This window comes from Rana temporaria, chromosome 1 (assembly GCF_905171775.1).
Source record: "Rana temporaria chromosome 1, aRanTem1.1, whole genome shotgun sequence".
NCBI classification, from domain to species: domain Eukaryota; kingdom Metazoa; phylum Chordata; class Amphibia; order Anura; family Ranidae; genus Rana; species Rana temporaria.
Genome location: NC_053489.1, coordinates 230,125,162 through 230,152,710, shown reverse-complemented (window position 1 = coordinate 230,152,710; position 27,549 = coordinate 230,125,162). Strand labels below are relative to the sequence as shown.

At 42.1% G+C, this 27,549-nt stretch overlaps 1 protein-coding gene across 1 annotated transcript in view; it reads left to right on the top strand.

Moving 5' to 3' along the window:
- The window catches only part of MYO18B (myosin XVIIIB), a 764,821-nt gene that overhangs the window by 319,353 nt on the left and 417,919 nt on the right, over window positions 1-27,549 (top strand). Inside the window, 1 exon segment of the mRNA XM_040358554.1 lies at window positions 15,138-15,348. Coding sequence (XP_040214488.1) covers window positions 15,138-15,348 — 211 coding nt within the window.

Sequence of the window (27,549 nt, the reverse complement as noted above, 5' to 3'; positions counted from 1 at the left end):
AGATTAAAAAAATTATGGAAGTTCCACTTAAAACAAAGCACTTGCCCAGTAATACTTGTATTCTGGTCTGGGTTTAGAAATAGCTCTCCCATAGACAGGACATGTATCTTAGACTTTCTCTCTCTCTTTCCCTCCCTCTCTCCTCCCCCTTCTGGGTTTTCTGACTTAGACTCACAGAGACAGGAAGTGATGTAAATAAATAATTGATGTGAACATTAAGCATCACAGCCATTTACAGACAGTACACGGCAGCAGGGAGCTACACTATAAAGGGTTAAGACTCATGTCAAATCTTCTTTTCTATCTATGGAGATTTACTTGCTCTGGTGGCCATTGTCAAAGGAACAGAGAGTGATAAGTGACAACATTAGGACTAGGTTTTCAAGGTTTCTTGCAAGAAGGAGAGGCTAAATCCAACATCAATTCTCATGAGCCAGTGAGGGTGTTTCTTTGCAGCTTGGTTGGAAGGCCCACTCTGCCTTAAAAGGCTTATATATCTGCGAACAACATCTTTGATGAAGACCGTGTTATATAACAGTCAATGTTACCAGTCAATGACAGTCTTTTGGTGTTACTTCAATACATACAGAAAATAATACGTGTGTACGCCACTACACCTGTATTTCCAGTGATACCTACTGTTGCTACCATGTGATCCTAAATATCCTCAGCGTTTTCTCCTCCCTTGTCAACCATGTCTACCATATACTAGAGATTGTTAAGCAATACGGCAGTGTATGCTTTACGGGTATATTGTAACAATCTTTACCTGCTCCACGTATACCATGCTGGCTCCTGGTATTAATGGTTGGATCCCCCCCCCTTATGGGGGAATCTCGCTCATCTGAGTCTTCCTTGTCTATGATGTCCCCTGTGTCCACATCCTGGTTATATGCCACCTTCTTCCCTGCATTAGAAGTTGATCAGCAAGTATAGCTTGCAAAATGCTTTGAAGTTTATAGTATGAAGCAACAATTGGCCGGTTTTCTGTGATCTACATTGACCTTGGATTTCATTAGTGGACTTCAATATACTCTATAATACACTGTGGCTCTGTTTCCCCATACATTAGGATTGAGTATCTGTTGACTTTCTGTAGACGGAGGATGTTTTTTAAATCCCCCTTTTCCACATTATTTATATTGTGCTTTTTAATGTATACAGTTGTGCTCTGGTACACAATTCCTACTGTGAAACACGGAGGTGGATTGCTAATGTTTTGGGGATGTGTGAGCTACAAAGGCACAGAAAATCTGGTCAAAATTTATGGCAAGATGAATGCAGTATGTTATCAAAAGATACTGGAGGAACATTTGCATTCATCAGCCAGGAAGCTGCACATAAGATGTACTTGGACATTCCAACATGACAATAATCCAAAACAAGTCAACCTGTCATTGGCTACAGCAGAATAAAGTAAAGGTTCTGGAGTGGCCATCTCAGTCTTCATCCACAAATACCACAAAAGACTCCAAACTGTCATTGATGTTAAAGGGGGCAATACACAGTATTAAGAACTGGTGTATGTAAACTTTTGATCAGGGTAATTTGGGTAGTTTCTGTTGTGATTATGATTTTAAAAGAGTAAACACAGTTGATTGATAATAAATGGCTTCAGACAAACACTACCAATGAGTAAAATAATTTTTTTTTGTGTTATCATTCATATTCTCTGGAAAAACGGGCAAGAAATCATAAATTCTGCCAGGGTATGTAAACTTATGAGCACAACTGTATATAATAAAATTTGTTAAACTTTTTATACAAACCGCCTCATGCTATACCTACAAAGTCTTATTTTTTTAGAAACTATTATAATTTCTCTCCTCTTTTGCTATATTTTTGATGTTGGCAAGGTGAGGGTCCTCCCTTCTAAATCCAACATTAGGGATGGTTCCTAAGTTCGAATCGGGTGTTCATTTGTTCACAAACAAACCGAACATATGTGGCATTTACGGCAAATTTGAGCATCGTGGAGAGCCCCATAATGCACTGCAAGATCGCAGGGCATTTACGGCTGCTGATTGGCTACAGCATGCACCTGACCTGCATGCTTTGCCAATCACAGCACGATCTGCTGTGAGAGCCATGATTGGCCAAAGGCAGGGTGCCTTTTGACCAATCATGGCTCAGGGGGCTAAGTCCATGCCCCACACTATATAAAGCTGCTTACACGGCGCCCGTATGTAGTAGATGAAATTAAGAGAACTTGAGCTAGATTAGGCAGGTTAGTTAGTGGAGTGCAGGCAGTTTAGTATATATAGATACAGTGTAGTCAGTGTAGACTATATACACAGTGCAGGCAGTATATATATATATATATATATATATATATATATATATATATATATATATATATATATACCCAATGAAACCTCGAATTGCGATTAACACGGTAACAAGCGTTTGGCAATACAAGCACTGTTTTTTTTTTTTTTTTTAAATCCTGACCCGATTTGCGTGTGTTGTCTTGAAAAACATGCAGGATTCAAGCCACAGCCGTGTGCAGTATAGATTCTGGTGGAGATTTTAAGGGAAACTCCACGCCAAAATGTAAAAAAATAACTGTGTGGGGTCCCCCCCAAAATTCATACCAGGCCCTTTGAGTCTGGCATAGATTTTAAGGGGAAATCCACGCCAAAATTAAAAAAAAAATTGGCGTGGGGTCCCCCCAAAATCCATACCGGACCCTGATCCAAGCAAGCATCCTGGAAGGCCAGGAAAGAGGGGACGAGCGAGCACCCCCCCCTCCTGAACCATATCAGGCCACTTGCCCTCAACATGGAGAGGGTGATTTGAGGTCCCCCAAAGCACATTGTCCCCATATTTTCCTGGCAAACCTTGCCAATGGTTGTCGGGGTCTACGAGCGGGGGGCTTATCGGAATCTTTAACAAGGGGCCCCACAGATCCCACCCCCCTATGTGAATGGGTATCAGGTACATTGTACAACTACCCATTCACCAAAAATAATAAAAAAAGAGTCAAAAAGTAAAAACCACAATAGACAGTTTTTGACAATTCCTTTATTTAAAAAAAGTGTCCTGCAATGTCCATCCATCTTTAATCACGCCACCCAACGGACCAGGAAAATTGAAAACAAAAGCTCCACCTCGATGGGAGGACTTCCAGCGACTGCTGTCTCTTGGCTGTGACGGTAGAGTTTTTTCATTTATTTAATTTTTTTTCTATTTTTCGTTTCTGTCGGGTGGCATGATTGACGATGGATGTACATTGCAGGACACTTTTTTTTTCAATAAAGGAATTTTAAAAACTGTCTATTGTGGTTTTTACTTTTTGACACTTTTTTGGGTGAATGGGTAGGGGGTGGGGTAAGATCTTGGGGCCCCCCTCCATTAAAGAGGGCTTCCAGATTCCGATAAGACCCCCACCCTCAGAACCCGACAACCAATGGCCAGGGTTGTTGGGAAGGGGCCCCAAAGCACCCTCCCCATGTTGAGGACATGTGGCCTGGTATGGGTTGGGGGGGGCGCTCACTCGTTTGCCCCCCCCCCCACCCTGTCCCCCAGGCTGCATGCTCGGATAAGGGTCTGGAATGGATTTTGGGGTGAATCCACGTCAATTTTTGAAAACATTTTGGTGCAAAGTTCCCCTTAAAATCCATACCAGACCCAAACGGCCTTGTATGGACAGGGGGGGGGGGCACGTCAGTCTCTTTCCTTGATTTTTTCCAGGAGCCGGCAATACAATACAGCCACAAGCAAGTTTAAATAAAAAAAATTCCTTTGCTGCAGCACTGTTCTACACATCATACAGGTGCACCATGTGTGGATTTTTGATAGTTTTTTTCTATCGTTTTTTTATCCATTGGAAAATTTTAAAACATGTTCTATTTTTTTTCACCGATGGAAAACAAACCGATGGAGCCCACACACAGTCTGTTTTCATCAGACAAACCGATCGTGTGTACAGGGCTTAAGCATTATTAAACTCACTGCTCCTGAAAAACATTTTAAAAACATTTTTTTGCTTTGATACTTGTCCCCTGGGGCAGTACATGGCCCCCCATACACTTTTTATGTCAATAACTTGCATATAAGCCTTTAAAATCAGCACTTGATTTTTCATATTCGTGTCCCATAGACTTTAATAGGGTTCGCATGTTCACTCAAATTTTTTGCCTGTTCTCATGTTCTGGTGCGAACCGAATCGGGGGGTGTTCGGCCCATCCCTATTAAACATCAATCATACTATCCTGCAATTTAGATCCTTGTCAATCACAATGTCCCACCGCCTGACGATGTTCACCCTTTGCACATCTTCTGCAAAATTATAGATTCCTAGCTGTTGTATGTCAACAAACCAGCCAGGGATCCTGGGTAATGTCACTGAATAAATATGTCCAACAAATGAACCTTCATAGATTCACAATTAACAACAACATATTCCTTTAGTGCCCTATTTTTACAGCAGACTCCACATCATAAATATTTCTAGGATTATGGTATTGTGGGGGAACTTTAATTCACAGGGTGATGTCATTGAGGAAATACTGTATGGTCAACAAATGTACCTTCATAGATTCACAATTAACAGAACAGATGTTACTTTAGTGACCCATTTCTGCAGCAGTGGCCATAGCATAAATGATCTCAAGATTATGTCACTGAGGGTGGACTTTAAATCACAGAAAAGCCTGAAATTGGAAAGTAGATTCATACAAATATTCGACTCTAGACAGGGGTCTAAATAGGGACATCAATTTAATGTGCCCATTATACTTACAATTGGTTGCAGCCACTGACATTTTTTCCAACTTTTTGTTACACAGAAGTTGATTGTTAGATCAACTTGTGTTGAGTAGGACTAGCCACACATGGGTCGAAGTTCTGCTGGTCCCTGCTGAACCAGATGACCTTCAATCCATCTATGGCCAGCTTAACACTTTACAAAATCCTTTACTAAAGTGTGTCAAGAAGAAATATTTGCATTTTTTTAAATATTTGCATTTCATCACTCCTTATAACTCTTTGTAAAAATTTGTGGGTTTCAGAAACATTTTCAGATTTGTATAAAGCCTGAAGAAAGGATCTAAGGCATTCCAAAAGCATTCATCATTATTAACTTAAAGGGGTTGTAAAGGAATTGTAAAGGAATTTTTTCATAATAAGCATCCTTTACATGCAGGCACGCCTCTTTTCACTTCCTCGTTGTTCATTTTTGCTCAGAAGTTGCTCTATTTCTTCTCTGTTCTGTTCACTTCCTGCTTGTCTGATTTTACTGACCACCGTGATGGGAGGCTTTACTGCGGTGGTCAGTGATGTGCTCGCCCCCTCCTGGGAACTACATCTGTGTGGCAGGATGCTCTCTACGTGTTAGAGACTTCAAGGAGGTGTGAATTACTGGGCGTGCCGCAATTCATACTGGGAAATGTAGGGCCTGATTCCCAAAAGAGATACGCAGACTTAACTCAAGTTTTCTAAATGTACACGGCGCGTATATTTGCGCACGATCTTCAAAACGAGTTAAGCAAAGATTTCCGTATTTTCAGCCGTACTTAAATTAGTTACACCTGCGCATCCCCGGGCGCAAATTACGCTAGGCTCGCCGCTGTTTTTGATAGGCAAAGATGCAAATGAGGGAGTTAGGGCGATTCTCAAAATTAAGTGTGTGCGCCGTATTTTCCGCCCTGTGCGCACCTGTTAGTTTTTCTGACTAAATTTCCACATTATAAAACCAGCCCTAATTTTACACATGCTGTGGAAGGGTTTGCTGTAGGTAGTGACTAGAGCTTAGAGCTATAGTTGAGAAGGATCTTTGTGTAAAAATGCCAGGGCCAGCTATGATTCTGACGGCACTTGCTGCCTTACAGGCACAAAGGAGGAGGAGGGCACAGAGGAGGAGGATGAGGGCACAGGCGCGAGTTTATCGTCCACGGCGTGATCTTTTGCAAATGCCAGATTATGAGGTGTATGGCAACTACAGGTTTGATAGGGAGGCCATCCTGGAGATCACCCAACTACTTCATGAGGATCTTATCACCCCAACCAGACGCTCCCATGCCCTGACACCTCTTCATAAAGTCATGGCAACCCTCCATTTTTTATCCAGTGGCTCATTCCAGCGTGCATCTGGAGGTCTGGCTGGGATTGTGCAGTCGACAATGAGCAAATGTGTCCATCAGGTGGTCCCTGCCATACTGCGGCGCATGACCAACCAGTTTGTGATGCCCACCCAGGAGGAGCAGCGTCTGCAAGCCATGACAGACTTCTACAGCATTGCTGGCTTCCCAAGGACCATCGGGGCGATAGACTGCACCCATGTGGCACTACAGCCCCCCCATGAAACTGAACACCTGTTCAGAAACAGGAAAGGCTGGCATTAGATCAATATCCAGGTGATCGTAGATGCCCATGGCCTCATCTGGCACGTTTGTGCCAAGTTTCCAGGGTCGTGCCACGACAGTTACATCCTACGGCAGACCAAGATCTACCAAGACTTGGAGCAGAATGTGTATGGAGACAGCTGGCTGATTGGTGAGTGACATTGGTGTCAGGTATGCCCCCCCCCCCCGTGATGCAGACATCACAAGGGGCACATGCATGACTAATATCCTCCTGTCTTTTCCCTTACAGGTGACTCTGGATATGCGTTGGGACCCCACCTGATGACGCCCTTTAGGAACCCCCAAACACCCGGAGAACGCAAATTCAACAAGGTGCACATCCAGACCCGGGCAATAGTAGAGCGGACATTTGGCCTTCTCAAGTCCAGATTCAGATGCCTTGACAAGACTGGGGGTACACTCTTGTATTCCCCAGACTTTGTCTGCCAAATTATTGGGGCATGTTGCATCCTCCATAATTATGCTGTGAGAAGGGGCCTGCATGTTGAGATATGTCCTGACCTAACCCCCCACCCAGGCAATCCCCCCCCCCAAACCCCTCTACCCGGACTGCTGAGGGCCAGGTAATAAGGAGACAACTGGCTGAAGGCATCTTTGCCCAGTAAATGGACCCTAATTATCTTTTTTTTTTTGCTTTGCCCAGAATAAATCACAGAGATTATGTGACCTTTAAACATTTTCTTTGCACATAAAATGCACATTACTTATATGACAATGAGAATGTTTTTTTTTTGGTACAAAACGCACATTAATTATCTCACAATGAGAATGCATGAATGCACGTCACTGTGGTCCCTAGCACAGACACATCACATGCACATCGAATTGGATTAGATCCAAGTACCCCCCCCTTTGGTACTTGGGAGCAGTAACGCCCCGCCACGGCTCCAATTATGTCACTGTGCATTCATACACCATTCAGGAACCTAGGATGACTTCTCCCTGGTCCTGGGGATCCATACTCCACCAAAACTGAGGGTGACACCCTTATGTTTTCAGGAATGCCACCCCCCCACATTCACACATCATTCACACACATAAACCAAATCATAAGTACAGTAGCAAAAAAAAAAAAATCAAAAGTACCCCTGCAACTTAAGGATGTTGCCGAGTGCTCCTTCTGGGCTGCCCACGGGCACGGGGACGGCCACGGCCGACTGGGGGATCTTCACGGGGGGGGTCTGTGCAGGGGAGGGAGTATTTTCAGGGGGGGGGCTGTGCAGGGGAGGGAGTATTTTCATGGGGGGGGTCTGTGCAGGGGAAGAAGGAGCCTCCCCTGGTGTCTGTCCTCCTGCTGGCCTTCCCTCCAAGGCAACGGCTATCCTTGTCAGACAGGAAGTAATGTCAGCCGTATTAGCCTGGCCAGCCCGGGTATTGGCCTGCACAGCCCGGGTATTGGCCTGCACAGCCTGGGTGAGGGCAGTCACCTCCTGGGCCACGCCTGTTGTTGCGTTTTTCAGGTCCCACAAACACGTGATGACCCCCACTGAGTTGGTGGCCACCTCACCCAGTGACTCCCTCATTGCACCCAGGCTGTGCTCCACGTTGGTCATAGTTTTTTGGATTGCAGACAGACTGCGGGTCTGCCGGACATTGTCCCTCAACAGACTGACCGGCAGACGCACCAACCCCCCCCTGTTTTGCGGGGTCGGCCTCCTACTTGCCCCTGAGGCTTGTGGCCTTGGAGGAGGAGTTGGAGTGAGCCATGGGTGCTGCTGCATGTTGGAGGAGGGTTGGAAGGGGCGACCCATGATGGTGGCCTGACTGCTGGGCGCCTGTGGGGTTCCCTCAGGGGATGACTCAAAGGTCATATCTTGGCCCATCATGATTTGCTGCCCAATCTCAATATTGTCATCTTCCTCCCCCTCATCCTCCTCCCACTCAACATCCAAATTAGGGGAGTTGTAGGCACTCCCCTCCCATGGCGAATCCTGCCCTTCTTGGGACTCTGCATCAGCCTGTCTTGGGGGTGGTGCAGCAGCCTGCCCTGATGGGCCAGCAACCTCCTGCCCTGATGGGCCAGCAACCTCCTGACCTGATGGGGCTGCCACCTCCTGACCTGATGGGGCTGCCACCTCCTGCCCTGATGGGGCTGCCACCTCCTGACCTGATGGGGCTGCCACCTCCTGGGCTGATGACCCAGCAACCTCCTGGGCTGATGGGGCTGCAACCTCCTGGCCATCTGGGGAGGACACAAAACAATCACAGGTTGTTGGATCCACACACTTGGCACATCTTCCCTTCCCCCACCCACACATGCTAATCACCAGATAGAAATTCCAAAAAATTACCTGTCCTCATAAGAGGATCATTGTCAAAGCCAGGCAGGCCCACCACCTGCTGTGGGTGGAAACACTGGGCCACTGCCCATTCCTCCTCACTCATCCTGACTGGGCAGGGTCCCCCTCCTCCAGTGCCCCTGGTATGGGCATGCAGCGTTGCCAGCTTGTTTCGGGACACGCTCCAAGTCATTTTTTTTTTTTTTAACTCCAGCGATGGTCCTGGTCCCCCCCCCCGCCGCATTGATCCGATCGGTAATATTTTTAAGGATCTCCTTCCTCCTGGCCGGGGTGGTGTTGTGGCTCTCAGGGCCATGGAGAAATCGCCCATATTTAATGACGCCCTGAGCAAGTATATGCTTCTCTGCCAGGGTAAAATTAAGCTTCCTGCGCTTGGGAGCCATGACAGACAACACCCAGCAACAGGGAACTCACCCAAAAAACAAACAACAATACACACACACAACAAAGAAAATAAAAACAAGCAAAAAAAAAAAATACAGACAGCTACTATAAATTCAAAAACAAACAGGCAAAAAAGGAAAACAAAAAACAATCACACACCAAAAAAGAAACACTTATCAAAAACAAACAGGCAAAAAAGGGAAACAAAAAACAATCACACACCAAAAAAGAAACACTTATCAAAAACAAACAGGCAAAAAAGGGAAACAAAAAACAATCACACACCAAAAAAGAAACACTTATCAAAAACAAACATGCAAACAATCAAAACAAAGAACAAATTAGCAAAAACAAACACCAACTATACCCTCCAACTCCACAAACACTTTACTCACAAACAAATCTTACCAACAAACACTGACAAACGTTCAAAGCAGAAGCAACTTGCTTTAGGAAGGGAACACAGGGAAATACTTTTGCAATAGAAGTGTGTTTGACTGGGGCTATTTAGACACAGGGCGATTCTCAAACTAAGTACGCTTGGCCTTTTACCTATCTCACTGATTGCGATGACCAAAGTTCTGCACATGCGCAGTGAGGTCCAGATTCGTGCGCGCATGCGCAGTACGGCCGGCACTTCATTTGCATGGGGTCACGGCTCATTACAATGAGGCACGCCCACTTCATTCCCACTTGCCATAACCACGCCTTACGCATTGGAACTTAGGTTAAGGATGGCGCAATTTTGTGCGCAAATGCGCTGAGAATACGGTACTTACGACACCAACTTAGGGCGCCGTAACTTAAATGACATAAGTTAGATAATCCTAAATTTACACAGGTTTTTGGGAATCAGGCCCGTAGTTCTTACATGAACGAGCGCAGCAAACCAGGAAGTGAATGAGAGAATAGAAACTAGAATGCCGGAGGTGATATAGATGAAGGAATTTAATAGGTATTTACTAGTTTTTTAACAGAATCATTACATTATTCTGTCTGTCTACCTTGCAGACATTAATTTTAGGCAAACATTTTTTTTCCTTTTTTAGTGACCCTTTAAGTTAACCAATAACAGGTATCACTTAAACTCTAAACTTTCTGTATTAATTGATGCCTAGCACAGTACAATAATCTAGTAATGCTATTTGTATTGACATACGCAAAGCCTTATTTTCACAATATTAGAAAAAAATGGAAAAGCAAGCTTGTAAAAAACTGAAAGTCATATAAAATTGACTTTAAAAATAACACTGCAATGTTATTTTAAATTATGCGCTCACTGAAATTAAATTTTATTTTCCATTTAAGTGACTGACCCATAAAGAAAAAGCACAGTAAGTAGGTTGAAAAATATAATTATTACTAAAGATAAACAATGAACTACATAGAACACTGAGGCTAATCTAAAAGTTCAGCTAACATGGTCTGGTGCTTTTATCCCCTTTTTTTCAATTTATAATTGTGCATATGTGTCCAATGTGAGCATAAAATCTAATTAAATTAATCTGTAATCATATTAAATTAATTTGCAACCGTCATAGGATTCAATTTACCAAACAATAACAAATATTTTATATAAGGATCTTAGCAACAAGATCTAAAATTAACAATCATATGGCTAAAGATTATGATAATTATAGCAACTATTTTGTGAATTATAGTTTAATAAATTGAGCCTAAACTTAAAACTAAACATATATTCATGGAATAATTGTTTTTGATGCCAGACTGCCAATACAAGCAGTGTTTCTTTTCAATACATTTTTAATAGGTTACAATAGTACAGGTATCAAGATACAATTGTTTGACATTCTTATTCCATAATGTGCAACAATTACATCATCATAAAATACAGCTAATAAAAATAAAGTGCTAATGCAGTGCAAAATAAGTGAAAAATTTTGACACACAATAAATAATCAATATAAAGCCCATAAGTGATAAAAAGAAAAAAGTCCACAAGTGGTGAAAAGGAAAAAGTCCCAAGACAGCACTCAAAAATGGCATGCTGGATCCTGCTCTGAAGTGCTAATTCCAATTACTATATGTAATACCCAGTCAGATCCTTCACCATTCAACATAAATTAACTCACACGAGTTAATGGCTAGTCATCTAATAAACCAGCTACTGCTCTAATTACTGATCCCTTTAAGGTAAATGGCTCCAAGGTACTGGCTCCAAATTTGGTCCCCTCTTAATGAATCCTCACGCACAGGTCCTGATCATACATAGAGGCAGGGTAAAGGAAGGAAGGCTCTCATAGCGTAAAATGCTCACATTTTCATAGTGTCATCCCGACACTAGGATACTGTAGCAATGCTTGCTCGTATTACCAATCGTCCCCAGCCGGAGATAAAAGCCAGGAGAACGATCTGGTATGCACAATGAACTCAGCATCCTTGCCCCTCCCTATGCATTTTGTCATGCAACATCTTCTGGGAATTGTTGGGTTTAAAGGGCAAAGCAACACAATGAATTTAGTGCCAATCTCTGCAGCAGCTTATACTCCTCTACCCTTTGCTCCCTCTTGGATCTTATGTAGTACTGAGGACTCTCTCCCCTTAAAGTGACAGCGTTGGGTGCCTGAGCAGCCAGTCACCAAACACTAGCTATGCCACATGAGAGCAAAGCATTGTGGTGTGCTGCAGTGCAGGTACATTGCCCACTACTAAACTACTATATGTGATTTGTGGTAGAGCATGGTAAAACATTTTCGATAATGCAAAGCTTTATTATACAGTTTGCAAATTGCATTGTTCAACCTCACAATTATTCACACGCCAAGCTAAATCTTCAGTGGACTAAATCCAATGTAAAGTGGCCATCCTGAATAAATGTAAAGGCTGGCAGCTGTTGTTATTTGTGACTAGGTTAAGGATTAAACAGATTAATAGATCCATAAATAAAATGTCACACCATTAATCACATTAATGTAACCATCTCATAGATGAATTACACTCTTAACTTCTGTTCTGGGACAGCTAGCAGTAAATCAGAGCGTATATATATATATATATATATATATATATATATATATATATATATATATATATGTCTGTCTATGTATGTAGTCCATCACATATTTAATAAGAATGATCAAACTCAATTTGGAAGTCTCAGCTTTGCAAGCATCGGTTTTCATTAAAAAGTCAAATAGCTGGATTCAGGTAGATGAGCCTAACGTTAGGCAGGCGTAGCGTATCTCAAATACGCTACGCCACTGTAATTTAGAGAGGCAAGTGCTGTATTCACAAAGCACTTGCGTCCTTACGGAGGCGTAGCGTAAATGTGCCGGCCTAAGCGCGCCTAATTCAAATTGTAAAGAGGTGAGCGTGTTTTATGCTAATGAATCGTGACCCGACGTGATTGAAGTTTTTTACGAACGGCGCATGCGCCGTCCGTGGACATGTCCCAGTGCGCATGCTCCAAATTACGCCGCAAAGACTTATTGGTTTCGATGTGAACGTAAATTACGCCCAGCCCCATTCACGGACGACTTACGCAAACAACGTAAAAATTAAAAAAAATGGACGCGGGTCCGACGTCCATACTTAACATTGGCTGCGCCATCTTTTTGTTGGAATATCTTTAGGCCTGAAAACGGCTTACGTAAACGGCGTATCTTTACTGCGACGGCCGGGCGTACGTTCGTGAATAGGCGTATATCGCTGATTTACGCATTCTAGGCGTAAATCAGCGTACAGGCCCCTAGCGGCCGGCCTAAATAGACAGCTAAGATACGACGGCGCCCGCAGTTGTATCTTAGCTAGATTTAAATGCATCTCAATTTGAGAATACACTTAAATTTACGACGGCGCAGATTCAGAGTTACGACGGCGTATCTACTGATACGCCGGCGTAACTCTCTCTGAATCTGGCTAAAAGTCTACTGAATGACAAGACCACTTAGCTGGTATGCCAAATGTGGTCTGGAGTATTTCATAAATCTTAACTGACAGATTTATCTGTCTTTAGGTAGGCTGCTGAACCTAATGTATACTGATACTACATGCTAAAATAGCAGGGAAACACAACTTGTAGGAATATGCAAGCACTTGCATAATATTACCAGTTTATAAAGGCAAAAACGAGTCTTTCTTGTTTTATATCTATATCATCATGTGACCATCTAAATAATCTTAGTATCAACAATTTAATCATTTCTTCTGTGCAAAGTTTCAGTAGATAGATCCAGTATATATGTATGCAGGATCAGACATGTTTCCTTATTATGTTTTCAGGCTCCTCTTCCTGATTTGTGCAGTATATTGACCATAATGTACCAACACCGGTAAAAGTCAGCACGGGTCTGAGTGGAGATCACTGGAGTTTATTTACTAAAACTGGAGAGTGTAAAATTGGGTGCAGCTCTGCATAGAAACCAGTCAGCATCTATTTTTGTTTTGTGTCAAAGTTTAAAGTGATTGTAAAGGATCACCTTGTAAAACAACCCATTCAGTTTAAAATAGAAGTGAAAGGCAAAACATTTGTGTATATATATATAAAAAAAAACAGGCCGATTTCCCAGCACAGCTAGAGAACTGACTACAGTGTGCTCTCCTGTTTAGTGTGGTCAGTTGTCAATAGGAAGGCAACTGTACTGACAGGAACACCAGGTATTTCACACACAGGATGTAATACAAAGAAAAAGTACATGCTACTGCAGGCACATATCAGGAATATGAAATGTTTGGCTAACAAACACTTTAATTGAACAAGCTGAAGTTAGAAGGTGATTGGCTACATTACACAGCTGCACATAATTTTGCCCTCTCCAGTTTTAGTAAATCAACCCACAGTGTTCCGTTTCCTGTATAGCCATGTTCACTTACAGCAGTCCATAACCAGAATTGCTAGTCACATGCCCAGATATACAGATACATTTAACCACTAGAGGGAGCATTTACACGTCTGCATATGCAATACAAGAAAATTAAATATGGAACAGTAAGCAAGTAGATGTGCCAAAGCCACATCAAAAATTACTTTCAAGTAAATGTTACAATAATAATGAAAATGTGTCAATGCTGAAAATACGCTATAGTTTTCAAGTGCACTTTAATTCTTTGTGAGAGCTTATGTGCTAAATCATAACTGAAAGAGTAATCTGTCATTACTTGCAGCATTCCATTTAGTGCATTTGTTATTCTACAGCAAATGTTTTCAGGAGATTAGTAAATTCCTAGGAATAAGTGCATTCTGCTTAGTGATTATTTATACACTTCGAGGCAGAATATCCAGTAAAGATAGAAATCCTGAAATCTGTTATATACAAAAAAGTTTAGCACCCAATTAATATTTTATTTACCTGGCTGCAAAAAATGGGACTTGTTGACAATTATAAAAAAAAAAAAAAAAAAAAAAAATCCTTTGGTAAACCAATTGATAGCATTTTCAAGAAATCAGAAAGTAAAGTAATAAAACCTGTTAAGGGCTAAATCTGGGGAGCAATATCAGCCTGCAGAAAACGCAGCTGAAGAATACAAAAGTCACTTAAAAACAAGCTATAAAGAATGCTAGATATCTTGGTTGTCTGCAGCAACCACATTCCTTCAAATTTTTTACAAATTGAAAAATTGAAAAATAATAAAAACAACATATTTTGTCTAGTTGGTGAAATACAGTATTCATTTGAGGATCTATACATCAGACCTAAAAAGGGGCTATTGGTATAATGAAGATAAGAGCAATAAAGCGATCAGTGTTGAATTTTTTCCCCTTATCTTAAAACATGAACATGTATGTAAATTATTCACACTGACTGATTCACCTTGGACATCAGCAAAGTTGTCCTTGCTTTATAGTTACAATACATGATACTTATAGTCTGCCTAATATTTGTCTATATACCATTTCTGAATTTTCTGGAGAGAATGCTTGAATTACTTTTTTTTTTTACTTTACAATGTCTTTTGTATATACAAGTTCTAAGTCTGCATTGAAGTGCTTGTTGTATAACCAAGGGAAAGTGCAGCCTATGTAAAATAAGGAACACGATTGTACAATTTGCTGGGGACATCAGAAGAACACATCTTTGCATAAAATGATCTTACACAATTTGATTTCTGCTTTCCTTGCTTGCCCTAGGATGCTCTGATGAATTTGCTAAAACGGTCCCAGATACATTTTGTACACTGTCTGGTCCCCAGACTGGGAATGGATGGCACAGAAAGCAAAACCTCACAACTTTGCAGAGGAACAGCAGGAGAGCCAATTAATGCGGCTATTGATGTCCCTACTGTAAGAATTCAGCTTGCAGGAGCTCAGCTATTAGATGCTATGCGCCTCTGCAGGATAGGTAAGAGACTTGTGTATTTATTGGACAGTGAAAGCTGCTTTTAAATGGTGCATATATTATATGAACACAGAGATTTTCCATTTAGTTTCTTTTTCTTTTGTAATGCTTTTTTTTTTTCCGAGGTTAAAATGTTCATTCAATCTCCTTGGTCTAAGCTGCATAAATGAACACAGGCAAAGGACTGTTTTTGATGCAGTGTAGGCTTATCATTCCTTTCAGAAATCTAGGGGGGGTTCAGTCAAAAAATAATTCTACAAAGACATGAATCACTTTATAGTCAAACATAACACATCGGTAGGTCTTCTGAGTTTGCATTTTGGTACGATATACTGGACTAATACGGTAACAAAGGGCTGTAAAAAAATAGAGAAAGTAAAGTGTGTTATCTGCATCCAGAAAGATTATCGATGGTGTTTTTCCAATGTCATTTATAGAAAATCTGATGACTGTTTGGATGCTATAGGCAGCTTGGAATTTGTGGTTAGTGAGCCAGTTTGCATGCCAGTAATGTGCAAACATACCTGCTGGTCCTCACTCAAAAATAAAATGGCTGCTTGATGCAAAGTATCAAGCAGCCTGCATATTATTAGAATTCAATGGTGCTTGTGCTGTAGCTGAGGCCATGGGGAACGAAGTGCAGTATTCAAAAGCAAAGGCCAGCAATTGGGGTTAGTATACGATTTGAGATCTGGCCTCTGGATGTGCATGGAAGGTCTGAAAATGTGCCAAACTCCCAATTTTGATGGCTACAATGGCTGTCTTTTGATCTTGGGCTCTCCATAGCCCATAGTGATACATATTACAACATGTACATTATTAGACTGCAAAAAAAGATCATTTGTAGACTTTTTCCAATAATATGGGCTGATACTAACTTTAAAAACTGGGATCTACAGTATCTTTTTTAAAGGATGAAAATACTCTAATCCAACATAAAAGTGTTGCTCTTTAACTCAACACAAACTTTCCACTTAAGTGTTTAAATATTTTATTTAGATCTCCAAAAATGAGTGGTATTCCCATCTTAGATAGTTGTCACCAGAAACATATGTCCCTTTTGAAAGATTTCCCCTCACCTCTTGCTATAATACCTGTAACGAGACCCTTGCTCGCTCGGTTCCACTCTCCCGACACTCCTCTGCTGCTATTGAATCAGATTGCAGATCGCAACGTCTGATGGTTCGGTCATCCAAGGCTCTGGGACTCGAACTACAGCTATGTGCCGTTCGAAATCCATCAGAACAAACACCAGGCAGGCTGTATGTAAGTTCAAACAGGAAACTCTTTTATTGGATGCACACACACTTTTATACAGCAGTTTAAACGCCCTGCCCCCAACAATTACTTTCCTATTGGTCAATTGTAAAGTACATTGTAGTTCTCAATTAGGTCCTCTTGGCCATGCAAATGAGGACTTGAAAAAGGGTCAGCAGGGATTGGTCCGATAGCTTGAAAAGGAGGACTGATATGTGTAATGAGACAGAAGCCCCAGGGGGCAATTAAAGTACACAAACAGCCAGACACAGAACAATGCTTTTCCTCCAGACCATTGAGCCGTCTGGAGGGGGGGGGGTTAGCCTTAAGACAGGGCAGAAGACCCCCCACTGTGTAACTGATTTCAAGGAGAAACACTTCCGCATTCCAAGGTCCATGACAATACCAATTCTAAAATTTGTAATTCCCGCTTGTTTTCTTTCCCAGTGACAGTGGTTGCAGGGCAAGTAGAGAGGTGAACCTCCTCAGTGGGTACACAGACTTCAATACATACCTGGAAGAGGGTCTAACCATACCCCACTCAATCCAAAAAAATAAAAAAAAAAGGGACTTCAAGCATTCCTTTTTTTGTTTTCTGCTAGTCATCTTCTACATGACTCTGATTTGAGCATGAATTGCAGTATAGTGTATAAACTTATTTAAGCATCTCTGAACCTACTAAATCGTTATCCACACAGTTGAGTGGCATCTTGATATAGCATTTACCCCGTAGGATCTTGACAAGCTTGATATACTAGGGCCAATTTAGACAGAAGCCAATTAACCTACCAGCATGTCTTTGGAGTGTGGGAGGAAACCCACGTAGGCACAGGGAGAACATGCAAACTCCAGGCAGGTAGTATCGTGGTTGGGAACCAGCAACCCTTTTTACTACTAGATGAGAGTGCTACCCACTACACCACTGTGCCGACATTGGGTTGTAAAAAGCATGTTGAACATCACTGGTTTATTTACAAGACGTTGAACTGTATGTAGGTGGGGAAGGGGGTAGGGTGAGTCATTTCTGTGTCAAGTCTGGCTACAATGGAAATTTATAATTTCAAGGAATTTCTGTCTTACAATTGACCAAGTGCATTATCTCCATGATAGCATTTGCACTTCACTTGCTGGCTGGAGCTCCAGTTCATGTATCCCTGTAAAGTGGTTAGGTTGGTAATATAAATTAAATGCAGACAACAAAAGAGGTCTCATGTATGTGCACCATTTTCTAGAGTGTACTAGCAACACTGCAACCCAAATAGTGACTATGTATAGAAAGGTAATACTTGACCTCTACCTCCTGAACCTTTGTCAAGTGATACCATTTGGTCATGTTGCTGGATGTATAGGGGGTGCTAGTATATGGTGGGAAACGGGGTGGACGTTAAGCCAGTACTGTCTTCCTAGATAAAGCAATTGTTTTCATAATAAAGTAGCCTGGTTTAGATCTAGAAACAATTACATACACTGTATATACTCGAGTATAAGCCAAGTTTTTCAGCTGAAAATGACCCCCTCGGCTTATACTCGAGTCAGTACCTTTCCCATTGCAGAATCCAATCTGTGTACCCAAATCTGTGACATAGACGGCGGCCGTGCAGTTTTAAAATATCGTGCTCCTCCTTGTGCTGTTCCGTGATAGGTGGAACACTCGGTTTCCCAGCAAACACTGTGTTCAGTGTTCCACCTATCACGATCGCCCTCTCGTCTATCACGAACGAGAGGGAAATCATGATAGGCGGAACACTGAAGACAATGTTTTCTGGGAAACCGAGTGTTCCGCCTATCATGGAACAGCACAAAGAGGAGCGCGATTTTTTAAAACTGCGCGGCTGCCGTCTATGTCACAGACTCGGGTACATGGATCAGATTCTGCAATGGGCACGGTGAGGTCAGGCTACAATGGGCACGGTGAGGTCCGGCTGCAATGGGCACGGTGAGGTCAGGCTGCAAATGGCCATTGTTGACCCTTATTTCCGCTTACAGTAGCTGCTGCATTGTCACCCTCGGTTTATACTCGAGTCAATACGTTTTCCCATTTTTTGTGGTAAAATTAGGTCCTCGGCTTATACTCAAGTATATACGGTACTTATATACCCATGCTCAGGGTCTGCATTTCATCATGTTACCGTGTTAGCTTAGGCACTTTATAGTAGCCACAGGTTTACTTTACCAGTGCCTTTAGAAAATGCCTTGTAATTTGATTGCCCTGAAGGACACGTTACTATCATCATTATTTTAATTGTTGATACTTTGCATCACTTATATCCACTAAAATAATAGGATTTTGTTGAAGAAGCATTAGCCAGACTCCATTAACTCTTGTTAAGTGGAGGCTAATATCATCCTGACTTTTGAAGCATAAATGTTCATTATTCCTGGACTGCTTTTCCCCCCATGAGTTTTACAGCTGCTAACCTGCATAGGATGTCTTGTTGTTGCAGGTTATCTGTTTATTGCCTTTGTAACTAGGGACCTTGTACTACTTTATTTTATATTTCAATCTATGCTGATAGTTTAAATCAATTCTGGGGAATAATAGCAGCAAGAACAATGCAGTTATCACATAATTATGTTGTTCAGAAATTAATTTTATTGTTCGCAGAATGGAAAATGCATGTGATTAAAAATCAGACTGAGATATGCATATTTTCTTTTTTATATCTAATTCAGATTTGTAATGTATTTTTTTTCTGAGAGAATACTTCCATACTTGATATGTGTTTAGCTAAGAGTTATATGATTTTTTTTGTAATTACCTGGCGGCGGTGTGATAACCTAGATTTCAGTGGTGCATGAAGACATTTTCTTATTGTTGGAGATCATTTCATTTTCATTCATTTAATCATACTAATCTTTTCTACAGCACTTGGTAGCTAATTCACCGCATACTAAGTAGGTACTAGTCATTTCTGTCAATTCTGATTCGGAACTCTATTGTTGAGTACATTCTCTGATGAAACCTGAAGATGGAGAATATTGTACTTCTGATATTTCCTCTTTCAGGGCAGATTTGCTTTCATACATTGCAAAAGTTCCAAATGAAACTTACTTTTTTTTGGTAACTTTATATGACTTACTGTATATTGTATATTATATTACTATACATATACTATTATTTGACTGCTGCTACTGGACCCTGGACTAATAGGGATTGGAATGGCTGCAGACATTAGTCCCAAGAGTCAGTTGGGTTGATTTACTAAAGGCTGTTCCCTTAGCCTAGCAAATGAGGTGAAGTTTTGCCACCGTGATCATCCAATCATAGCAAAACATGTATTTACCTTGCATGTGATTGGGTATTCCTTGCTAAGTCACATTTTTTATGCTAAGTGTATATTCTCTTGTAAAGTACAAACTCCTATGCAAAGTAAACAGCCTATTTAAATTAAGTAAATCAACCTCAGTGACTCAAATAATACACTTTGGGCCAGATCCAGAGAGAGAGTACGCCGGCGTATCTACTGGTACGCCGGCGTACTTTCAAATTTCCCGCGTCATGTCTTTAGTTTGAATCCTCAAACCAAGATACGACGGCATCTGGGTTCGATCCGACAAGCGTACGGCTTCGTACGCCTTTCTGATCGTAGATGCAATACTTCGGCGTCTGCTGGGTGGAGTTTGCGTAGTTTTCCGCGTCGGGTATGCAAATGAGCTTTTTCCGACGATCCACGAACGTACGCCCGCGCGTTCTCTTACGTCGTCTCTAGTCGGCTTTTTCCGGCGTATAGTTAAAGCTGGTATTTTGTGGCGTATAGATAGACTTGCCATGTTAAGTATGGCCGTCGTTCCCGCTTCGAAATTTGAAAAAAACATTTTTTTGCGTAAGTCGTCCATGAATAGGGATGGACGTAACTCACGTCTAAGTTCAAAAAATGACATAGTTGCGACGTCATTTCGCGCAAAGCACGGCGGGAAATTTCGAAACGGAGCATGCGCAGTTCAATCGGCGTGGGGATGCGCTTCATTTAAATGAATCACGCCCCCTAATCACCGATTTGAATTCCAGAAATACACTACGCCGCCATAACTTTTGGCGCAAAATCGTTGAGGATTCGAAATTCCGCCAGGTAAGGTACGGCGGCGTAGCGTATCTCTGATACGCTGCGCCTATCTAATCCTCTGTGAATCTGCCCCTTTATGGGCAAATATATGCAGACACCTATATGAGATTGTTGCACATTCTGTTACAGAAGTAGGGGCATTGAAATTAAGTTAACCCCCCCCAAATCCCTGTGGATATAACAGCCATCTGGCCCCAATCATATAGAAAACCTTTCCACAATATTTTGGAGTGTCTGTGGAAATTTGTGCCCATTAAACCTGAAAAAAAAATAGTGAAGTAATGTGTTCATGCAGGACAACAAGGTTTACATTTGCTGTTCCAATTCCAATCATCACAATTATGAAGGTTTGTGGTCAGAGTTAGTCCTTCCATACCAAATACATCAAACCTTGTCTTTATGGACATGGACATGGTTTTGTGGACCGGAACGCAATAACTTTGCGGGGTAGTCAAATAATTTTAGTAAGATATTATAGGTGGCCAAATGTTTTTTTCCATATGGTGACTTGTGTGGTTCTGTAATAAAAAATTGGTACATTAGGTCACAGCATATTCACAAATCTGTTATACTGCACAATATGTTTCAATAACACAAATAACCAGGCCCAGTTTCTCTAATCTCCTGAGTGCATTTCTCTGCTTCCTTTTTTTAAAAGGGAACTATAATATTTTGGGGTCTATAGTAATTTTTTAAAAGTCCAAATTTTGGGCTCAGGTAAAGCATTGAGGGGTTAGAGCCCTTGTCAGTTTTTTGGGGGGTTTTGTTACCCATGCCCTTACTGGACTTTCTTTATCAATTTCTGTCAAGATAGGCTGTGATGGGAAATCAATCAAGTGAGCACACAGACAAAAAACAAAAATGCATTTTAATACTCAATCCTTCTGCACTTTAGGATGGTGATTAATACTAACAAAACAATAATAAATGAATCAATAAATACATGTATAGCCCCTAAGAATAGCTACCATACTTAAAATACCCCTAAAAATTATGAATCCCAAGATCTCCACCTGGTATGGTGCTTCTCAATCAATTCCAGTGCATATATAACAATGAAACACACACAAAAAAAGATGTGACAAAAGTGCTCAATCAATATATGCAATGAAAACATCAAATATCGTGTGCATAAATTGCATTACCTTAAAATATTGGGGGTAATTTACTAAAACCGGTGAGTGCAAATCAGCTTCCATGTTTTATTTCCAAAGCGTAATTGAACAAGGTGAAGTTAGAAGCCAATTGGCTACCATGCACAGTTGCACCAGATTCTGAGTGCACCAATTCTAGCAAATCTCCCCCATAGTGTCCATATATAAAACATGTATAGCAATACTTTATTTCCAAACAGGGCTGGTGCAAGGATTTTTGTCTACACGAGCCAGATAAGGGATCCACTTGTGAAGCACCTGAAATGATTTTCCTTCACTTGCCTCCTCTCAGTGGTTTTACACAATCTAGGAAGGTGATATGCAAGCCATAAGAAAAGTCACATGGTGTGATAAAGTTTTCAGACACTTTTATTAAAAACATAGGGCCAGATTCAGGTAGAATCACGGCGGCGTAACGTATCGCATTTGCGTTACACCGCCGCAAGTTTTATGGGCAAGTGCTTGATTCACAAAGCACTTGCCTGTAAACTTGCGGCGGCGTATCGTTAATCCGTCCGGCGCAAGCCCGCCTAATTCAAATGGGGCGTGTATCATTTAAATTAGGCGCGTTCCCGCGCCGACCCTAAAATTTCCTGACGTGCATTGCGCTAAATGACGTCGCAAGGACGTCATTGGTTCCGACGACTTACGCAAACGACGTACATTTTCAAATTTTGACGCGGGAACGACGGCCATACTTAACGTTGGCTAAGCCACCTAGGGGGCATGTTTATCTTTACGCCGCATATCTCGTACGCAAACGGCGTAAATTTACTGTGACGGGCAAGCGTACGTCTGTGAATCGGCGTAAGGACTCATTTGCATATTCTACGCCGACCGCAATGGAATCGCCACCTAGCGGCCGGTCTAGAATTGCAGCCTAAGATCTGACGGTGTATGTCATTTACACCTGTCGGATCTTAGGGAGATCTATGCGTAACCTGATTCTATGAATCAGACGCATAGATACGACCGGCCGGATTCGGAGATACGACGGCGTATTAGGAGATACGCCGTCGTATCTTCTTTATGAATCTGGCCCATAGGTACTCACATGATAACACTGATTAGATGTGCAGTTAGTTTCATTCCCAGTTCATATTCGGACACATTTTTCAGAGATTCGGATATATTTTTGTTACGCTAAAAGTGATTTAAAGAGTAATTTTTTATTTTTTTTTCACTTTGCCACATTTGAATCAAAAACATATATGACATTTTCGATTCGAACGATTCAAAATATATCGATGCAATGAATCGAAGAAAATCGGTAAAATGTAAAAGAAGGCATAAAAAGGAATTCTGAATACAAATTGAACGAATCAACCAAATTTAACGAAGCACAATAACTAGATTAACAAATCTAAACAAAACAAATGTATTTTTCTGTCATGCACGTCTAACAATGATGACAGTGAAAAGAGACTGTAGACAAAACTCAAGATATGTAAATGCTGCACTCTGAACGAGCCGCGGACACCTAATAGACTAATAGCTCAGAGGGATGCAGTGCATTTACAATCCAATTGGGCTGGCAGTGTTAAGTATTGTCATCTTGTAACAGAAAGAGCCTAGACATCCTTCATGGCAGGATCCCCAGGTGTTATTTCAATGAAACGTTTGCAAGCAATTTATAATAAGGGCTGACATCCATTAGAAGTCCTTATTATCACATACAGATTTACTTCCATTTTCTATGGAGAAAATTTAAAATGCTAACTAGGTGTCAGCTACTTTCTGTCACTGCCTGAAATTCAGGGTGCATGGCATCAGGTCCCATAAAGCAGTGGTCCCCAACCTTTTTGGCACCGAGGACCGGTGTTGTGGCATAGAATCGGGCCAAGGCCCAGGGGGGTTGGGTTATTATGTAGCTTTTCGCAGGCAATTTGTCGGGGAAATGGCTGGTGTTAGCTCTTTAATCATCACAGAACAATGGCTGATATGGTGTTGGGATGATTGAAGTGCATTATTTCTGCCATTGCATTGTAATATGAAATTAAATGGTTCAAACTCACCATAATGCAGAATCTGCCACTAGATGCGGTTTTGTCACTTGCCACGTCACCTTCCACCAGGTGTTGATTGTCGCTTGCCACGTCACCTGCCACCAGATTTGGATTGCCACTTGCCATGTCATCTGCCACCAGGTGGGGATTGCCACGTCGCCTGCCACCAGGTGCGGGATGCCACGTTTTCTGCCACCAGGTGCGGGATGCCATGTTGCCTGCCACCAGGTGCGGGATGCCATGTTGCCTGCCACCAGGTGCGGGATGCCACTTTGCCTGCCACCAGGTGCGGGATGCAATGTCACCTGCCACCAGGTGCGGATTGCTACTTGCAATGTCACCTGCCACCAGGTGTGGATTGCCACATTACCTGATGTGGTTTGCCACCTGCCATTAGATATTTTTCTTGTCACCTGCCATGGTGCCATGCCATATCATCTCTCTGCTTGCCCGCTGCCGCACCTCACACACTGCAGCCTTCGCGGCCCGGCTGCAAATAGGCCACGGCCCGGCAGTGGGCCGCGGACCTGGGGTTGGGGAACACTGCCATAAAGTATAAAGAGATATTTAGGTGTATTTATAAAGTAGCGAATTTTCCATTCATCAAATATTTACTGCAGTTGAAGATTATGTTTTACTTGAAGGCATTCATTTATCTGCACTAGGCCATTCTGACAATTCCATATAGGGAGCTTTCCATCCCATTCCCAAACCATATTTTCCCTTTACTATGATAGGCAGCTTTCTTGGCCAATAAGAATGTACAGGAGGCAGGAAGGGGCAAGCAAGCTTCAGCACTATTAAGAAGACAGGAGTGTTTTAGAGCCTCATATGGGTACGTACAGGTACCTTTAGGTGCCTGAACTTAAAGGGGTTGTAAAGGTAAAAAAAATGTTTCCTACATAGCTTCCTTTACCTTAGTGCAGTCCTCCTTCACTTACCTCATGCTTCCATTTTGCTTTTAAATGTCCTTATTTCTTCTGAGAAATCCTCACTTCCTGTTCTTCTATCTGTAACTCCACACAGTAATGCAAGGCTTTCTCCCTGGTGTGGAGTGTCGTGCTCGCCCCTCCCTTGGACTACAGGAGAGTCACGACGCACTCTATGTTGCAGATAGAGAAAGAAGCTGTGTGTTAGTGGGCGTCCTACTTCATATTCCCACTGCACACATTCTTGGATAAGCTCTTGGGTTTGGGTGCTTGTAGCAACAACCAGCTGGATACTGGTGCACGTTACAGTAGAAATATTTGCCAGTACACCATGGAACAAGGTAAATAGCGTCCAAACGGATGATTTATTGCATGATCACAACACAAAGAGAGTGCAACGTTTCAGAGCCACGCAGGGCCCCTTCGTCAGGCATGTGATAAATGTAGGGGTTACAGTGTGCAAACTTTAAAGCCATCAACCAATCAAGAAAGCCAGAAAAAGAAAAAACACAATAGAAAACCAAGCTCCTCCCACCCCCAGACTGGTATGACATAAATACCGCCAGAAAACAGCTAAAATCACTTTAAATGCATTAGTATGTTGTCACAAATAACACAAAACCAATATCAAAAATTGTATGGAAAACGCATATTTAAGCATTATTGTACCTTTGTGTTGCTGACATGTGACCACAGTCGCTAAGTGGACGTTCCGGCTGCCGAGAGACATCTGTATATGCTGCTCTATTGAATCGGCACCAGTGCAGGGTAGAGACAAAACGAGCAGTGATTGCGAGCCGCGCTGCTGTATCACAGCGGCGGTGTCCAGGCAACCAGCGATGCTCCTGTGCTGGGATGCCAGTGTGAAGGGCATCTGACGTCGGCAATGCAGGGAGGCTGTGTGTGTACAGCGGGCCGCGCGTGTGCATTGCAGAGCAGTGGGCATCCTGACTCTCCAGTAGTCCAAGGGAGGGGGCGATCATAACACTCCACACAGGGAGAAAGCCTTGCATTACTGTGTGGAGTTACAGACAGAAGAACAGAAAGTGAGGATTTCTCAGAAGAAATAAGGACATTTAAAAGCAAAATGGAAGGATGAGGTAAGTGAAGGAGGACTGCACTAAGGTAAAGGAAGCTATTTAGGGAAAAAAAGAATTGTACCTTTACAACCCCTTTAATACCTGCAGCCGTTTCTGTTGTATGGCAAAGGGGTTGGTTTACTAAAACTGGACAGAGCAAAATCTGGTGCAGCTCTGCATAGAAGCTGATCAGCATTCATTTCTTTTTTTAAATCAAAGCTGAATTGAATAAGCTGAAGTTAGAAGCTTATTGGTAACCATACACAGCTATACCAGATTTTGCACTCTCCATTTTTAGTAAATCAATCCCATCTTTAACGACTTCAGCCTCGGGAGGTTTTACGCCTAATGACCAGGCTATTTTTTGCAATATGGCACTGCGTTGTTTTAACTGACAATTGTGTGGTCGTGCAATGCTGTACTCAAATAAAATTGGCGTCCTTTTTTTCCCACAAATAGAGCTTTCTTTTGGTGGTATTTGATCACCTCTGCAGTTTTAATTTTTTTGCGCTATTAACAACAAAAGAGCAACAATTTAAAAAAAATATATATTTTTTACTTTCTGCTATAAAACACATCCAATAAAATAAAAAAATCTGATTTCTTAACCAATTTAGGCCAATATGTACTCTGCTACATATTTTTGGTAAATAAATCCCAATAAGTGCATATTAATTGGTTTGCGAAAAAGTCTTAGGCCTAGTACACACGAGAGGATTAACCATGAGATCAAAATCCGCGCGGAATTCCCTCCGCGGTGACGTGTAAATTTCAGCGGATCGATCCTCTCGTGTGTACGGGGCCTAAGCGTCTACAAACTATGGGATAGATTTATGGATTTTTTTTTTTTTTTTACTAGTATTCGCAGCGATCAGCCATTTTTAGCAGGATTGTGATATTGCAGCGGACACATCTGACACTAAATTACACTTTTTTGGGGGCCAATGAATACAGTGATCAGTGCTAAAAAGAAATGCACTGTCACTGTACTAATGACACTGACAGGGAAGAGGTTAACATTAGGGGCGATCAAAAGGTTCAATTTGTTCCGTGGGAGTGCTTGCTAACTGTGTGGGGGATGCTCTGACTGGATGGTGAAGACTGAGATCTGTGGTTCCGCTTAGCAGAAACAAAAGATCTCCAACTTCTCCTCTGTCAGAACGGCGATTTGCCTTGTTTACATAGGCTGATCACCGCTCTGCCTCAATCACAGGTGGCAGGCGGATATCAGGTCCACCGGATCTGCTGATTTGCCAACCCCCCTCTGTCCAATCACTGTCTGGTCGGATCTCCCGCGGCGTGCGCACACCCCCTAGAGGCTATTGCACGAAATGATGTACAGGTATGTGATTTTGTGCAATAGAGCAACTTTGCCACAGTACAAGTACATTACGCGGTCAGCAAATGGTTTAAAGACATGCATGGTTTTCAGTTAGCTTCATGTCCGCATATAAATACTTTCACTACCAGTCATTAACTGCTTGTCACCCACCCACAGTAGTTGTACTGCAAGCGGGCAAGACATACTGTGGCCTTTCTTCTGGATTTAGGGCACACACACATTTGGCAGCTGATTTCAGCCAATGATTTTGGCTGAAGTCAGCTAATTAGTTATGGCCGATCACACATTGGCGTCACTAGGGTTGGTGTCACCCGGTGCGGTAAAACATGGTGTCACCCCCCTCTCTCTAGGCTGCCCAGCACCAAGCAGGCAG